General features: G+C 62.3%; 1 protein-coding gene across 18 annotated transcripts in view; it reads left to right on the top strand.

Moving 5' to 3' along the window:
* The window catches only part of MEGF6 (multiple EGF like domains 6), a 107202-nt gene extending 94465 nt beyond the window's left edge, over positions 1-12737 (top strand). For 4 of the 18 annotated variants that reach the window (XM_058552703.1, XM_058552700.1, XM_058552714.1 and 1 more), the window contains 19 exons: positions 1423-1548; positions 2072-2203; positions 2300-2428; positions 2589-2720; positions 3368-3496; positions 3594-3722; positions 4022-4150; positions 4600-4728; positions 5041-5169; positions 5430-5558; positions 5690-5818; positions 6011-6142; positions 6275-6403; positions 6965-7093; positions 8097-8225; positions 8460-8588; positions 8924-9052; positions 9158-9286; positions 9905-11893. In XM_058552703.1, coding sequence (XP_058408686.1) covers positions 1423-1548; positions 2072-2203; positions 2300-2428; positions 2589-2720; positions 3368-3496; positions 3594-3722; positions 4022-4150; positions 4600-4728; positions 5041-5169; positions 5430-5558; positions 5690-5818; positions 6011-6142; positions 6275-6403; positions 6965-7093; positions 8097-8225; positions 8460-8588; positions 8924-9052; positions 9158-9286; positions 9905-10167 — 2591 coding nt within the window. In that variant the 3' untranslated portion in view covers positions 10168-11893. The other 14 variants (XM_058552711.1, XM_058552716.1, XM_058552701.1 and 11 more) reach the window with 13 other exon arrangements.
* The last annotated feature ends 4358 nt before the right edge of the window (positions 12738-17095 follow it).

Raw genomic sequence — 17095 nt, 5'->3', positions numbered from 1 at the left:
CTCCGGAGAAGAGCCGCCATCTCGCCCTCCCTACCCGGTCTGTTTGCTGAGACGTGGAGGGGCCTTCACCCCAACCCTTCCCTGCTGGTTTTCTTATTCTTTCTTTTCATTTTTTCTTTAAAAGCCTCCAGTGCCCTAAGGATGAGCCACAGGAAATGGCACATTTTTATAGAAGTGATAGGCTCCCCACTGTTGTTAGGTCTGGAAAGTGTTACCGCCCCAAATGGACATCTGCCCCCAATTAGTGGAGAGGGGGCTTTCCGAGGCCAGGTGGAGCACCTCCAACTGGCGTCGCAGGACCTCTCTTTCCCTGGTCCATATTACGTGGGTGCTATCTGTGCTCCTAGCACGTGCACCTGTGCTGCGCCCGGGCACCTGGCGCATGCACCTGCCTGTGCTGCGCAACCTGTCCTGTTGACGTGCCTGTGCCCCGGGGTGGGATGTGGGTGGGTGCCCGTGGGGTATGGGTCCTCATGACAAGGGTTCACTGGGGTGTGTCCTTTGTCCCCAAATCCCCCTCTCAGGGCTCCAGAAGGCCCCAGATCTGGGGCTCTGCCCCATCCAGCTGACACTCCTCCTGAGGCAGGACACGTCCTCAGCTCCCAGCTCCCCCCAAGTGGGGTGTTCTGATCAGTGAGCTCTGATCATTCAGGCGTGGAGCGTGGGCCCGCAGCCCGTCCCTTCTGGGTGCTGTGCATGCCTTCGTGGGCCTGGGAGAACTTTCCTTCCAGCAGCCTCAGTGCGGGCCGCATGGCGCTGGGGCAAGCAGGGGCCTTCTCCATCCCCGGGGCTTCCTGTCCAGCAGGGCAGGCGTGGGGAGTATGGAGGGGGCTCAGGGGCTTCAGGCACCCGGGGTTCTGCAAGGCCACTGGAGCAGCCACTGCAGGCCCTCTCGGGGTGGAGCAAGGCTCCAGGGCACCTACATTCTTTCTTGGGGCCCTGCCCCATGCCACTGTTCCCGGGACACTGTCACTCCTTGGCAGTGGGGAGGACACTGCGGTGACCAGTGGGGGGTTCTCTGGGCCAACCAGGGTGGGAGGAAGGAGGGCAGAGCCACCCTGCCACCTGCTGCCGGGCGCTCTCTAGGGTCCTGGATGCCTGAGATCCTGCTTCGGCCTCGCCCTTGCCCTCTGCTGCCCCCTGCCCAGCCTGCCCCTGGATCCTGTCTGTCTGTGCCCTCCGGGCTGCCCTTCACTGCTCCCCCGTGCGTGGTCAGCCCAGGCATTGGCTGCTGGCCAAGCACAGGTCAGCCACCCTGCCCCGGGTCCCCTGTCCCCTGCCTGCTCCTGTGACATCCCTGGTTACCCACACCGTCGGTGTCCAGCAACCCCGCTGGGGCCGGGGGCAGGTGCTAGGGGCCCCAAGGGGAGGAGGGCAGCTCCTCGTGGGGGTGGTTGAGGCCCTTCCTGCTCCCTCCTGCAGAGTGCCCAGAGGGGACGTTCGGTGTGAACTGCTCGGGCTCCTGCTCCTGTGGGGGCGCCTCCTGCCACCGGATCACGGGGCAGTGCCAGTGCCCTCCTGGGAGGACCGGGGACGACTGTGGGGCAGGTGAGTGACAGCCGTGTTCTGAGGTCCCCCCTCACCTTCTTGTGGCATGGGGCCCCAGCCCTGGGCCGTGTTTGGGGAGCCGACAGACCCCAGACCCATCCATAGCAGCTACGAGAGCCCACGCTGAACCACCCTTGGGTCTCGGAGTGGGGTCTGCGGCTGCCCTGGGTGGCCATGCTCATAGAGGGGCCCACTAGGAAGTGGGGACAGGTCAGCCAGCAGAGGACCCAGTGGTCCCTCAGCCTGCTGGTCACCCTCCTGGCTGCCTGTTCACTGCATGCGGTGTCCTGGCCCTTCTCCTGGGCCCCCGTCTGCCTGTTGAGCCGTCCTGGGGCAGGAGCTCCTCCTCCCGGGGTGGGCACGCTGCAGCCTGCAGCCTGAGGAGGGGCCGGGCGTTCCGATGGCCTGTTCCTGTTCCTCCCCTGGCCCGGCTCAGATGGGAACAGTGGTTCCCACTCCTGGGCTGTGGCATGGGGGGTCAGTGCCGTGCCACACAGGGAGACTGACTGGTCGTGGGGGCTAGATTGTCCCGAGGGCCGCTGGGGGCTTGGCTGCCAGGAGATCTGCCCGGCGTGTGAGCACGGGGCCACTTGTGAGCCTGAGACCGGAGCCTGCCTCTGCCTCCCTGGCTACACGGGCAGCCGCTGCCAGGACGGTGAGTGCCGCACCGCCTCGCCTCGGCCCCCGTCTGTGATCCCGGGCTGGCGGGCAGTGCCCGGCCCCACCATGCTCACCCGCCCTCTGCCCACAGCCTGCCCAGCAGGCTGGTTTGGGCCCGGCTGCCAGATGAGGTGCTCCTGTGCCAATGATGGACACTGCCACCCGGCAACCGGACATTGCAGCTGTGCCCCTGGGTGGACCGGCCTCAGCTGCCAGAGACGTAGGTGGCCCTTTGTCCGAGCATCCCTCCCATCTCCAGAGAAGGCTCCACCCCAGCCCCGGGACACGGGGGGCCAGCGGGAGGCCCCGTCCCCTCGACCTGGCTGTGGTGCCCGTGGGCTCCTCTGGGCCCGCACGGGGTGACCCGGGGTCTGTTGCAGCCTGTGACAGCGGGTACTGGGGACCTGACTGCAGCCACACCTGCAACTGCAGCGCAGGCCACGGGAGCTGCGATGCCGCCAGCGGCCTGTGCCTGTGCGAGGCCGGCTACACGGGCCCCCGGTGCGAGCAGCGTGAGTCCTGGCCTGGCCCACAGCCGTGCCCCGTGTGCACACGCACGTGCACGCACATAGGCACATGTGCACACACACACGTGCACACACGCATGCACATGTTGGGGGACCTGGTCCTGCCCTCCTGTTCCCCAGACAAGCAGGGGTCTCCTCCCCTGCGCTCACCTCGCTCTCCCTCCCCAGCCTGGGCCAGGCCCCTCCCTCCTACCTATCTGGGCCTGACATAAGGCCCGCCTGGAGCAGCAGGCAGGGCAAGGTGGGGCCAGTCATACCCCTCAGGGCACCTGGCACTTGGAGGAGGGGAGGAGGGAGTCCGCTGAGCACTGAGGGCCTTGCCCTTCGGCGTGTGGTCCCTCCATGGCCAGGTTGTTGGGTCCGGGCCAGGCCTGGGGCAGGTCGTCCTAGAGGCAGTTCCCAAAGTCACGCCTGGGGCTCCTGCCTCCCTTGGGGCTCAGTTCCTAGCTGGGCGGGGTGGGGGGTGGGGGCATGTGGGTGAGCCCAGCCCTCCTTGGGTAGGGAAGGGCTTCTCCATGAGCCAGCTCCTACCCCACAATCCCAGGCCTCGTCTGATATGGCAGGGGCCCGGGCAGGACGGGGTCAGGCTCACTACCCCCCAACTGATGGTGGGCCGGGGCTGCGTGTCTCAGAGTGTCCCCAGGGCCACTTCGGGCCAGGCTGTGGGCGGCGGTGCCAGTGTGAGCATGGGGCAGCCTGTGACCACGTCAGCGGGGCGTGCACCTGCCCAGCCGGCTGGAGGGGAACCTTCTGCGAGCACGGTGAGCCAGGGTATGGGCCAGGGCAGGCTAGGGTGGCCGGAGTGCGGGCAGGGTCCTGTGACCCATGGCCGTGTCCCCATCACGCTCCTGCCTGCAGCCTGCCCAGCCGGCTTCTTTGGCATGGACTGCCGCAGTGCCTGCAACTGCACCGCGGGAGTGCCTTGCGATGCCGTGAAGGGCTCCTGCCTCTGCCCGGCCGGCCGCCGGGGCCCCCGCTGCGCCCAGAGTGCGTGAGGCCGCGTCAACCCTGGGGGCTGCGGGTGGGGGGACCCGTCCACTGTGCCAGACTCTCTCCTGGGGCCCCGTCCTGGGTGTCCGAAGCTGCCAGGTGGCCACCCCAGGTGGCTTTGCCCCAGAGGCCCAGCATGTTGGTCCCTGTCTGTGGTTGCCCTGAGTGTGTCCAGGCCAGAGGGAGGGGAAGATCGACCACAGCAGCCCAGGGGCATCTGCCCAGCGGCCCAGATCTGCTGCAGACCCTCCCCGGGTGTGTCCCCCCAGGCCCCTGATGGCCCCTCTCCCCTGCAGCTTGCCCGGCCCACACCTACGGGTACAACTGCAGCCGGGCCTGCTCCTGCTTTAACGGGGCCTCCTGTGACCCTGTCCGTGGGCACTGCCACTGTGGCCCTGGCTGGACAGGCCCCACCTGCCTGCAGGGTAAGCCTTGCCCAGGAGGATCTCCTGCCCCCACGCAGGAGTCCAGGGCCAGGGACCGTGCTCGCCGCTTGCCGGGCCGTGCAGGGTCACATGCACATAGGATGCTGGGTGGACATAAGGTTACCGGGGGGCCATGGGCAGGGAGGACTGGGGTCACACACCCGTGGGGCACCCAGGGGAGGGGAGGAAGATGGCTGCTTGGGACCCAGGGCCACAGCCTTCAGCGCTGAGCCCCGTAAGGGTGGGCTGGTGGGCCCGGGGTGGCCTGGGGCAGGTCATTTTAGGAACAGCCCTGGGCGAGGTCCCCATCCCCAGTCTGATGTTGGCTTGGGGTGGGCTGGAAAGCCTGCAGGTCCCCGTGGCTGGCCCTCCTGGGGGAAGGGAGGGTGCAGGCCCCAGTGGGCCTGGCCGGCAGCACACTGCAAGTTGTTTCCCTCTACATCCCCCAGCCTGCCCCGCGGGCCTGTACGGCAAGGACTGTCAGCATTCCTGCCTCTGCCAAAACGGGGGCACCTGTGACCCTGTCTCGGGCCACTGCACCTGCCCAGAGGGCTGGGCTGGCCTGGCCTGTGAAAAGGGTGAGCCCTTCGCAGGCAGAGGAGGGAGGAGGGACCCTGCGGTCTGTGGGAGCCAGGGCCGGCACCTCAATGTGCCGTAGCACAGCGCCCTCCATCTATGGCCAATGACTGCTCCCTGGTTGTGGGGGGGCAGTGTCCTGAGGTGTGGCCGCGGGCCTGTAGTGTGACCAGCCCCCGGGCACCCTCCTTCCCAAGGACACAGGATCCGGGGCTCTGGGTGCAGGAAGCATGGGTGGGGCGGGGGTCTCTTGGGTCCCAGGGGCACAGCCCTGCTCCAGGAGGTGGGACCCTCACCCGTGCCCGCCCCTGCAGAGTGCCTCCCTGGGCGCTTTGGAGCCGACTGCCAGCACAGCTGCGGATGCCTCAATGGCGGCCTCTGTGACCGGCACGTGGGCCACTGTATCTGCCCGGCCGGCTGGACTGGGGACAAGTGCCAGAGCCGTGAGTGGGGCGGGTTAGGGACCAGTGCAGGGAGGCCAGGCGGCCCCACTGGGCCCGTCAGGGGTGACCTCAGCCTTGATCCAGGTGTGGGGGCCTGACCGAGGCTGTCCTTGGTAGGTAGGAGATGGGGCTGCTGTCTGAGCTGCCAGGGTCCCCTGCAGGGGTCTGGACCCAGGAGGCTGGCCTGAGGGGTGGGGTGCGTTTGGCCTGGCCCAGCCCCCTGGAGCAGGACTCAGCCTTCTGCCTGTCTCATCCCCCAGCCTGTGCCGAGGGCACATATGGGGCTGGCTGTGCGGAGCGCTGTGCCTGCCGGCGGGGAGCCACCTGCCACCACGTCATGGGGTCCTGCCTCTGTCCCCCAGGATGGAGGGGCTCACGGTGCGAGAATGGTGAGCTCCCCAGCTCCGCCAGCACCCGGGGAACCACCTGCCTGGGAGGGGGTGGGTCCTTTACCCAGTGACCCCTCCGGGCTTGCGCTGGCCCCAGGGCTCCCGCCACCCCAGCCCACGCCTTCCTGCAGCCTGCCCGCCTGGCTGGTTTGGAGAGGCCTGTGCCCAGCACTGCCAGTGCCCACCTGGTGCTGCCTGCCACCATGTCACTGGGGAGTGTCGCTGTCCCCCAGGCTTCACCGGGCCCGGCTGTGAGCAGGGTAGGTGACCAAATGGGGTGGACCCTGGGGCAGTGGGTGGCTCAGCCCCTCCTGATGCAGCCTGAAGCTCAGGCCACATGTACCCCTGAGCTCTGCCTCAAAACCTCGTGCAAGGGCGGCCTCAGGGAGCGACTCCAGGGAGGATGCCCGTTCCCGGGCTGGGCCAGGACTGACCCCCCACCTGTACCTCAGCCTGCCCGCCCGACACCTTTGGGGAGAGCTGTGGGCAGAAGTGCCAGTGTCCCGGCGAGAACCAGGCCTGCCACCCGGCCTCGGGGGCCTGCGTGTGCGCTGCCGGCTTCCACAGCGCCGGCTGCCGGCTACGTGAGTGCTGCCCGTGCGGCCTGCCAGGCCGTCCTGGGAAGGCGTTCATCTGAGGGCGTGAGGGGGGGACCTCAGGGGCTCTGCGTGGGGGGCAGGGCCCAGCCCCCTGGCAGCTGGCCCCTCCCCCTGCAGGGTGCCCACCCGGACGGTTCGGGCCAGGCTGTGAGCAGCTGTGTGGGTGTCTCAACGGTGGCTCCTGTGATGCGGCCACAGGGGCCTGCCGCTGCCCCGCTGGGTTCCTCGGGACCGACTGCAGCCTCGGTGAGTGGCCGGGGTGAGGTGGGGCGGCTCTTCCCTGCGCTTCCGTGGGCAGGGCCCCGCCAGCCAGCCTGCCGGGAGGACAGCCCCCTGACCACTCTCCCACTGGGCCTGGTCCCAGGCTGGCTGAGTTGGGGGGTGCTGGTGTGACCCCAGTGTCCCTGCCCGCCAGCTCTGCCCGGCTGTGTGCTGTGCCCCCTCACCGGGTTGTGCCCACCAGGGGCTTGTGCACTGCAGTGCAGGCCAGCCAGGCGTCCTGCCAGGAAGAGGGCCTTTCCCTGAGTCGTGGGACTTTCTGCCCGTCTGGGATGCTGGCTGGGCTGGCAGGGAGGGTTGAAGGCCGCGGTGAGTCACTGTCGCTGTGGAGCAGGCCTGGCCCCCAGCAGAGCCTGCGGGTGGAAGGAAGATGCCAGGGTGGGCAGGGGCTGGGGAGCAGGCAGTCTCCACCCTGTCTGGGCCAGACACAGGGGTCCCCCTCCCTGCCTCGTCCTGTCCTGTCTCTGGGTTGACAGGGCAGAGAGAGAAGCCAGCCAGGGGCAGCCACCCCCCTTTCTCTCCCGGCAGCTTGTCCCCAGGGCCACTTCGGCCCTGGCTGTGCCCACGTGTGCAAGTGTGGGCAGGGGGCAGCCTGCAACCCCGTGACGGGCGCCTGCACCTGCCCCGCGGGGAGGACCGGCGTCCACTGTGAGCACAGTGAGTGCCCGCGCCGCTGGCTGCCGTCAGCACTTCGCAGGCGTTACTCCGTCAGCCCCAGCAGTGGGGGGCGATGGGGGAGAAGCGGGCCCCTGGGTGGCACGTTGACATCAACGGCCTCCACTGACTCCCCCAAGTGGCCGGTTGGGGCTGAGCAGGTTCTCACCCAGAACCCCTCTAGCAGGAGGGGTCAGACGGATGTTTCATCTGAGGACCAAGCCAGTCTCTTGGTTGATGTCCCGTTGGTCCTTCTGGCTCTTTCCACTGGGCCCAGGGGCAGGGCCCCCAGGTAGAGGGAGGCGTGGAGCACAGGCCATGGTGGGGACATGGGGTGGCCCCTGGGGACAGTCGTGGGGCTCATGCTCCTGATGGGGAGCATGGGCATGCCCCAAACCTCTTGGCCTGGCCCCCACACCTGGTAGGTCTGAGCCCGCTGCCACCCTCTGGTCACCACAGTCACTTCATCGAGGGGCCAGTGACACCCCCCTCCCCGGTTCTCAGCCCGTGGCAGCAAAGGGTCAGAAACCCTGGGAGACCCGGCTACAGCCAGGCCTTGTCCTCAGCCTCAGGGAAGGACGGCAGCCGTGGGCTCAGTCAGATTACGAACGGGCTGCAGATAAGCCAACCCTGAGTGCACGACTGGCTGGCCTCCTCTCAGCCTGGAGGATGCACTCGTGCAGAGTGCTGCCACCTCCAGGCAGGCTTCCCTGATCCCCTCCTGCCGGCTGGGCAGGTGCTCGCAGCCCCTGGGGGTCCTGGTACCTTCACCCTGAGTTAGCCTCAGCACCAGGTCAGGCCTGGCATTTGCTGACAGAGGATGGATGAATGGGCAGGACACAGTGGGTGTCACTCCCTGGCACGTGTGTGCCCTAGGGGCAGAGACCGTCCCCGAGAGGCTCCCGGAAGCGTTTGTTGAGTGAATGTCAGACCTGGTGAGATGTGTCCGTGGAGAGTATCCAGCCCTGGGCCAGAGCTCCAAGCAGCGTCCACCTTCTGCCCCCAGGCTGTCCCCAGAACCGGTTTGGAGTGGGCTGTGAGCACGTGTGTTCCTGCAGAAATGGGGGTCTATGCCATGCCACCAATGGCAGCTGCTCCTGCAGCCTGGGCTGGATGGGGCCGCGCTGTGAACTGGGTGAGTGTCTGGGCCAGCCTGGAGGGCCGTGTCCCTGTGCGAGCTGGAGGGTCAGCAGCTGCACAGGACGGAGGGATGTGCCCCACTGGTGGGGGGCCCATGGCGACTTGGTGGGCCCTGGGCTGCCGTGGGGCTGAGCGAGGCTCCAGGGTCACCTGAGTCAGGCTAGCACCCGAGGGGCCGCCCTCGTGCCCTGTTCTCTTGCAGGAGGCTGACCTGGGGCTCTCTCCCCAGCCTGCCCCCCAGGGCGCTACGGCGCCGCCTGCCGCCTGGAGTGCTCCTGCCGCAACAATGGCACCTGTGAGCCCACCACGGGTGCCTGCCGCTGCGGTCCCGGCTTCTATGGCCAGGCCTGCGAGCACCGTGAGTCGTGGGCTTGGGACCTTTGCCCTGCGTCCGCTCCTCCCACACGGGGGATCCGGGCCCACCTTGGCTCCACCACAGTGACGGCCACTTTCCGTGTCACTCCCACGGGGACCCCATGAGACGAGGCTTGACCCCAGCTCACAGTGGGGCTCCGAGGCCACAGGTCCCTGGCTCAGGGTCAGAGGGGAGCAGACAGAGCTCCCACCTGAGCCCCAGCTGTGACGGGGGAGCTGGGCCTGGGCAAGAGGAATGGGGAGCTGGGGCCCCTGAACCCCGCCCTTTGCTCACTCTGGGCAAACTGAGGCGGGAGCTCTAACCCAGGTCTCCCTCAGCCTGTCCCCCCGGCTTCCACGGGGCTGGCTGCCAGGGGGCGTGCAGGTGTCAGCATGGAGCCCCCTGCCACCCCGTCAGTGGCCAATGCCTCTGCCCCGCCGGCCTCCATGGCCAGTTCTGCGAGAGGGGTGAGTGTTCCGTGCCCCCATGTGCTCCCCCCGACCCCTCTCCCTGGCCCTGTCCAGTCCGGATGAGGCACAGGAAGAGACACTGAGCCCACTGCCCCCCACCAGGGTGCGAGCCTGGCTCATTCGGAGAGGGCTGCCGCCAGCAGTGTGACTGTGAGGGTGGGGTGCCCTGTGACCCCGTCACTGGCCACTGCCTTTGCCCCCCGGGTCGCATGGGGACCACCTGTGACCTTGGTGAGTCTGGGGTCCTGCTCAGGGGGACACAGGTGTGGGTCTCTGTCAGTGGCAAGTATCCATTGCATTGGTTGAGCCCCGGTCTGGGCACAGTGCCCCCATGTGCCTGTCCCCCCTCTGCAGGGGCAGCTGCTCAGAGGGGGGCCCAGCATGGAGCTCCCACTCGGGGTTAATCAGGGCCACGCCCTGCCCTCTGTCTGCCCACAGAATCCCTGGGGTGGCCTCTTGCTGGGGTGGGTTCTGCAGTCATAGGAAGAGGCCCTAGTCAGGTGGGAAGGAGACCTCTGTGATCTGCCAGCCTGCCCAGGAATAGGAGGGGCCATCCTGCGCGGACTGCACACACGTCCTGCCCATCTTGCCCTGGGGAAGGACATCCCTAAACTCCGGGCCCCCCTTTGCCGTCCCCGGGGCTGGGCAGGAATGTGGGGCATGATCCTGGGCAGGTGCCCGGTGCCTGATGCTTTCCCACATGAGAGCTCACACAGGGCCGGGAAATAGGCCCGAGGTCTTGTCTCCCGAAAGCCCCTACCAGGAGGGTGGCTTGAAGGCCTGGGTTCCCTGACCGGGGCAGACAGGACTAGCACTCAGGTGTGTCTCTCCGACCCCTCCCGCCTGCAGACTGCAGAGGGGGCCTCTTTGGGCCGGGCTGTGCCCTGCGCTGTGACTGCGGGGGTGGGGCTGACTGCGACCCCGTCAGTGGGCAGTGCCACTGTGTGGACGGCTACACAGGGCCCACATGCCAGCAAGGTGAGTCGGGCTCCCAGGGGAGAGGAAGGAGGATACTGTGCCCCTCAGTCCCACCCCTGGCCGAGGCCCTGTCTCTCCTACCCATCCCTCCTCCCCACACGCAGAGCTGGCTGGGCCGGGCTAGCCTGTGCTAACGTCACCATCCCCTCATGGTACCCATGGTGTCTGCACGGTTTCCGGTGAGTGAGGTGCGAATGTTACAGCCACTGGACCATGAGGCAGGGCTCACCCATGCTGCCAGCATGAAGCAGCCCCACTTCTCCAGCCCCAGACAGCAGCAAGGGTGGGCTCAAACTGCAGATGGCCATGACCCCACGGGCAGGGCTGGGTGTTCCATTGTGGGTGGGCACTGACCCAGCCCCCCATCCCACCCCCTCCTTGCCTTGCCCGCACATGGACCAGGGCATGAAGGTGTGCCTGTGTGTGTGTGCAGTAGTGTGTGTGTGTGCTCCGTCAGTGCATGCTAACGCCTGTGTGCCCCACTGTGTGCGCTCCAGTGCATGTATGCTCCAGTGCACACGTGTGCTCCAGTGCGTATATGTGCCCCAGTGCATGTGTGTGCTGCAGTGCATACGTGTGCTCTAGTGCATGTGTGTGCTCCAGTGAGTATATGTGCCCAGTGCATGTGTGTGCTGCAGTGCATACGTGTGCTCCAGTGCGTATGTGCCCCAGTGCATACGTGTGCTCCAGTGCATATATGTGCCCCAGTGCACGTGTGTGCTCCAGTGCGTATATGTGCCCCAGTGCATGTGTGCGCTCCAGTGCATGCGTGCGCTCCAATGCATGCATGTATTCCAGTGCATCCATGTGCTCCAGTGCACATGTGTGCTCCAGTGCACGTGCGTGCTCCAGTGCATCCATATGCTGCAGTGCACACATGTGCTCCAGTGCATACGTGTGCTCCAGTGCATACGTGTGCTCCAGTGCATACATGTGTTCCAGTGCGTACATGTGCTGCAGTGCACACATGTGGTCACACGCACCCACAGGCATAGTCAGGGAAGCTGCAATGACCGCACCATGGCCTCTCAGCCCCCTGAAGCTCTGGGGGGAATGTGCTGTCAGCAGGCACAGCTCCGGGGTGCCCCTGCTCCTCTGGCCAGCCAGGCCCCTCTGGTGTCCCCTGGTCAGCTCCGCAGGCCCAGCCTGCTGTTGGGATGGCCCTGTGCGCACTGGGAGCATTGTGTCTGCAGAGGCCGGCCCTGCAGATGGGGTGAAGGGGGAGCTGTGAGCACAGATTCCAGACTGGGGCCCTCGACTTGGGAGCCCCAAACACAGGCTTGATGTGGTGTATGCATGCATCTTGTTGAGCCTCCAAGGCAGCTGTGGCCCCAAACTGTTAAAAGCCCTTAGGGGAAGGATTCCTCCTCCCACAGTGAGTGGGGTCGGGGAGGTGGAGGCAGAAATTGCAGGGCTGGTGCCTGGGCGGAACCTGGTGGTCAGGTATGGTACTGCACTGCAGCCCCAGCCCTGGGCAGCCTTGACATTTGCCTGGGGGGTCTGGAGCCAGAGATACACCTGCCGGAGCCACCCCCGACCCCCGCCGCTGCCCGAGGAATCTCCTGCGTGAGGCTAGGTGGGAAGGAGGATAGGCAGGGCCTTGCTGTCTCCTGCCCTGGAGTGGACCTGGCTTGACCTCGAGTGAAGCCCTCCCATCCTACCCACAGCCCTGCCTCCCAGTCTTCCGTGCTTCCCAAGCAGGACAGAGCTGGGAGCTTTAATTTGAGAGGGGAGCCCCCCGTGTGCATAGGAGCGGGAGCAGGCTCTGCAGGGTGGGAGTGGGGGTCCCTGCAGGGCTGAGTGGAGGGTCTGATGGTGGGTGCCAAGGGTCCTCGGGCACTAGCGTGAGCTACTGTCTGTTTTCAGGTGGGCCCCCCCAGCTCCCCGAGAGCCCATCCCCAACCCTGGGCCCAGGTAAGGGGGCTGGAGGTACCCCCACATTTCCAGGAGTGTGGCGTTGTTGGTGCCACTGGTCCATTACCAGCAGACTGAGGCCTGAGGAGGGATGGGGACTGGGCACTTATATATCTGGGCCCCACAGGGCAACGGGCGTTCCAGGATCTGGGCCTCCAAGTGAGGCTGGGTGGAAGCTGGGAGGAGGGGGTGGCTGTGTCTCCTCTATCAGGCTGGAGCTGGAAGGGCAGGAGGGGAAGCGTGAAGTGCGAGCCCAGAACTCTGGCACCTGCGAGAGTTTCCCCCCCGCCCCGGGGCTGACTCTCCTTTATCTTGTGCCTGCAGCAGCCTCACACATAGCCTCTCACAGACCAGCGCCTGGGCTCAGGAGCAGGACGGAAAAGCACTAACTCATAGGCAGCTCACGCTGAGGCCTGCCTCCTGAGGGCCACCAAGGGGACCAGGGGCTTTGATGACGACAAAGGAGGGAAGCCCGTGGGCCAGCACTCCGGCCCTCCCCTTGTCTCTAGGGGCCGTGGACAGCCTGCAGCTCTCGCTCTGCAAGGATCATCTGGCCACAAGGAGGGAGGCCATGTGTGATCCAGCTCCACCAAGCCCAGGCGAGTGGACCGGACCTCGGGCCACCCAGCTGCACTGGCTGCACCTCCATGTGTGCTGAGGAAGCCCCGCCCCTCCCACCGCCCTGGGTCGGGACTGAGGGCAGGTGTGGTGCAGGTGCAGGCTTGGGCCCCTGCCCTCCAAGCAGGTTCTTCTGGTGCTAGGCCCTAGGGCTGCTGCAGCTCAGCCTATTTACCTGGAAACGTAGCCCTGCCGTATTTATGTAAAGGTATTTATGGGCACTGGACACGCCCGCTGTGCCCCAGGCACTGGAAGGCTGCCTGGCTCCTGCTCCACCCCGGGAAGCCCTGACCCTGGACTGTGGGGCCCTGCGGGGCCTCTGGGCGCGGGCTCTGGTACTGTGTGAAACCCAGTCTTTAAGAACGGAGCAGCAGCTTCCTCGTGGTCCGTGCGTTTGCTGCTTTGTGGGGTCCCCACTGTGGCGGCCTCCTGGGCAGTGGCATGAGTGTGTTTGGTTAGGAACCTCCCCTGACCAGGGAGGCCGGGCAGGCACCCGGCCCCATTCGGCCTCTGCTCTCCCTGGGGATGGGGGTGCCATACAAAGTTTGAGGCTTATCCTGGCGCTCTAGAGGGGCACACAGGGGCTTCCCCAGGCAGAGGTGGACAGACCTGCAAAACAAGCTCACAGCCAGGCGCCCCAAGATGCCCCAAGATGCAGGAAGTGTGGCACCTATGTAGGAAGCTTGACCCCAAGGGGAGGAGGGCTGGCCCAAGGGCAGGGGTGGTGTGGCGGGCAGCCTGGGCACCCCCTCTACCCCCATGCCTGCCCTATCTTCAGGGCAGAAACATGGTGATGGGTGGAGAACATCACAGGGCCGGGTGGCCAGTGGAGAGGGTTGGACCCAGATTGTCACACCAGACGCTTAAGGTCTGGGCTGTGGCCCCCTCTCCTCTCCCCTCCAACACCAGCCCAGCTAGATAGCCCCAGGGGCAGAGAATCTCAGAGGGCAAAACAAGGAGGGTTGTAGTAAGCCCCGTCCCCTTAAACGGATGACTAGTGAACAGCCGGTAGCAGAGGAAGCCAGACTGATCGGCCACCGTGTTCAGACTTTGAAGTAAATGTAATAAATATCCCAGCAGGAATAAGAGATGGCTGAGTGGTGATGGGATGCGGGAAGAAGCAGGCAGAGCGGGACCCGTGGTGACGACTGAGTGTGCGGATGCAGAAGTGGGAGCATCAGGGAGTGGGTGGCACGGACACAGAGGAATGATGGGTTTTCCAGCTCAGGACACTGTCCCAGGAGGCAGTGGGGGGCTGAGGGGGAGAGAAACTACAAAAGGAAGTCCACTAGAAATGGGTGAGGGAAGGCTGAACATCCATCCGATTGAAGTCCTAGAAAAAGAAGGAAAACCACTGAAATGAAGCAAACGAACAAGTTCTCAGGTCAAAACGTGGGTGATCTCAGATTGAAAGGACTCAAGTGCAAAAAAAATAAATAAATAAAAGAAAGCCATAATCTAAAAAACTTGAAGAATATCAGCAGCAAAGAGAAATTCTAAAATGCCCAGAAAAAAAGAATAGGAATCAGAGAGACATCAGACTTTACAACAGAAATGCTCAGGGCAGGAGGACAGTGATGTGCTGTTTTCGGTGTTGAAGGAAAAATCTGAAACTTGAATTTTATGTCCTACTAAACTATCACTAAAAAGCAAGGTCAACGTTCTTCTTGGGTCTCCCAGGCCCCAGTGGGTTACCACACGGAAACTTGATTTGAAAATGTGCTCAGAGGAAGTTCTCAGCAAGAAGAGAAAAAAGCCCAGGAGGGCGCCACGAGATGGTCACTGCATTCCACACACAGCCCAGTAAGAGAATCAAATGTCCATGTTAATCAACACTGGAAACTCCGGACGGTGTCACCCGCGTGAGCGTTGGAGGCGGAGGCAGACTGTGCTCACTCGTCCCCTGCTGGTGCAGGGGACATGGTGAAGAGCTATGGCAGTGACAAGGCCATAAACCCCAGTGCAGACGGACGTGGTGACGTGGGCATGACCACGGCAGCATACTGACAGGGTGTTTAACTCCTAAACCAGCTGGAGGAAGGTTCGTCTCTCCAGTGGAAGGCAGGGAAGGAGGAAAAATAAAGCAGAAGGAGAAGAAACTAGATTAACAAATCCTAGTCCAAATGGTTACAAATGATGATCAAAACCCAGATCCCTGGACTACAGCAAACGTGATTGAACAGCTGTTAACTATAAAAGACACACCTGGAAGGACAGAAATTCAGGCATACGAAGCAAACCAAGGAAGCTGGGGTAGGAGTTTTAATATTTCAGGGTGAAAAGCATCATAAGCACTGTTTACAGATATACATCTACACATATATGCACCTAACAATAGAGGCTCAGGAAGTCATAGCAGTGGTGAATGTAACAGAAATAATCATAACTGCCGATTTGAATGTGTTCATTACAAAATCCAATAGGTGAAGCAAAGAGACATAAGCAATGATACAATTTTAATTATCTTTAACACACATGCTATATATATATATATGCCTATCTTCATAGATCATATTCATATATATACACATATTTATGTAAATAAACTTTACACTTAGCAAATGGAGAATAATGGGACATTTAACAAAACCAAAATTCCTTCTTTGTAGACTAATAAGAGAGAACAAACTCCAGCAAGATTGATGCTTTTTTTAAACATGAAGCAAGAAAAAAATGCAGAAGGAGGGAGACTTAACTACAGACACAATAGAGACTAAGACAAAAAGGAATGTTATAAACAATGATGTAACAATAACTTTGAAAACTTAGAAAAATGCGTACGTTTTTGGGAAAATATGAAATGCCAGGATTGGTGTAGGTAGAAATGAAAAACTTGGATAAACCAATAATTTAAGTAAATGCAAATAGTAACCAGAGCTCTCCACCTCCCCCTCTGCCACTGCCCCCAGTAACATCTGGGACAGATACTGGTGTAGGTGGTTGTGCCAGACTTTCAAGACACCGTGGACTCATCTAGTGTAAGTTATTCCAGAAACTTTAAGTAGAGGAAAAGCAGGTCCACTCATGCCATGAGGCCAGTATCAACTTGGTTCTAAACCAGATGTTGGGGGCAGTAAAAGAAAAGAAAATTACAGACTCATTACATGTATGCAAAAATCCTAAGTAAAATATTAGCTACTCAAATAAAAATATCTTAAAAATAATATTAACTCGATCCAATGGGAATTGGATTTGATTAAAATGTAAGGACAGTTTAGCATCAGAAAATGTGTCAGCGTATCTGGGTGAGAAGAGAAATCAGATGATTGTCTGATAGAAGCAGAAAGGGCATTCGATAGAGTTCAACGTGTACGTAGGATATAAATTCTTGGAAAACTGGGTACAGAAAGGAGCTTTCTTGACAATGCTTATGTGCCAAGAATCTACTGCAGGTTTAATGGAGAAACCAATGGATTCAAGTCTGTCCTAGTGAAGCCACCCCAGGGCCCTCCCTGCCTCCTAACGCACTGTCTGGGGCTCTGCTCTTCCTCCTCCCGGTGTTTCTGACCTCTGTGGCCCTGACGTTATAGCCTGTGTCTCTGTTTGGCTGTCCTTCCACACCTGAATGCAAAGTCTGGGGATGGGGGCTCTGCTTGCTGCATGCTGGACCCCCGGGCAGAACCTGGAAGGGCCCAGTAGACATTGTGGGACGAATGAGTAAATTCCCTTCAGATCAAGACTTGGAAGGCGTGGGCATCGTCACTCCTCCTGGACCCTAGCAGAGCTTGGGAGGCGCCAGGCCTCCTGTCACTGAGCAGTCACATGTGACAGTTGTTTCTCACACTGTCACATGAGCAGGAGAAACAAGCGGTGGTGTGAGGGCCTGGACTGTCGCCATAGGAGGGCTGAAGGGCCACAGACCAATGAGCACGGCTAACAAGAACCCAGCAGGGTGGCCGTAAACTCACAGATCCCATAAATGTAGTACAAAGCCTATAAAAGTCACTAGTTCTTCAACACTGGCAACAACCCGCTAGAGAACAGAACACAGAGTAAGATACTGCTCAGCATGGCTACGAAACTCAGTAACATGTGGGGATTCGTCTGGCAAGAGGATGCACGAAACCTTTGCCAGAGTGGGAGAGGACCTAAAGGTCCTGAAGGTGAGGACGTCTCCTCGGCCCGTCTTCAAATGGGACGCCATCCCATGTTCAAGGAGAGGCCCAGCGACAGGGTAGACAGGTGACAGCTGGGGGGCGGTCTGGGATGTCTGACACGGATGAGGGTGACGTCAGGAATGGTGACAAATAACAAAGGGCGGTGAGGAAGGGAGTGGAGGTCACAGAACCCCAACAGCCAAGGAGGGTCTGGATGGAGACGCCGAGATCGCCCGTCCCCACACTGGTAGATGGCTTTACCCAGGGGCAAAAACTGGGGAGTCTGAGGGCTCTAAGCGAGGCGTAGGGAATGGGGACCCCCAGGTACCGCTGGGGTCCCTCCATGGACAGCCCGGGGGCGGGGCACTGGAGGTGTTGAACACAGTGCCCCTGCTGGCCACCAGGGGCCAGTAGAGGGAGGTGGGGGGGTTCA

Source organism: Diceros bicornis, chromosome 13 (assembly GCF_020826845.1).
Source record: "Diceros bicornis minor isolate mBicDic1 chromosome 13, mDicBic1.mat.cur, whole genome shotgun sequence".
Classification (NCBI taxonomy): Eukaryota; Metazoa; Chordata; class Mammalia; order Perissodactyla; family Rhinocerotidae; genus Diceros; species Diceros bicornis.
The sequence above is the reverse complement of the archived record's forward strand: the minus strand, read 5'-3'. Positions and strand labels throughout refer to the sequence as shown.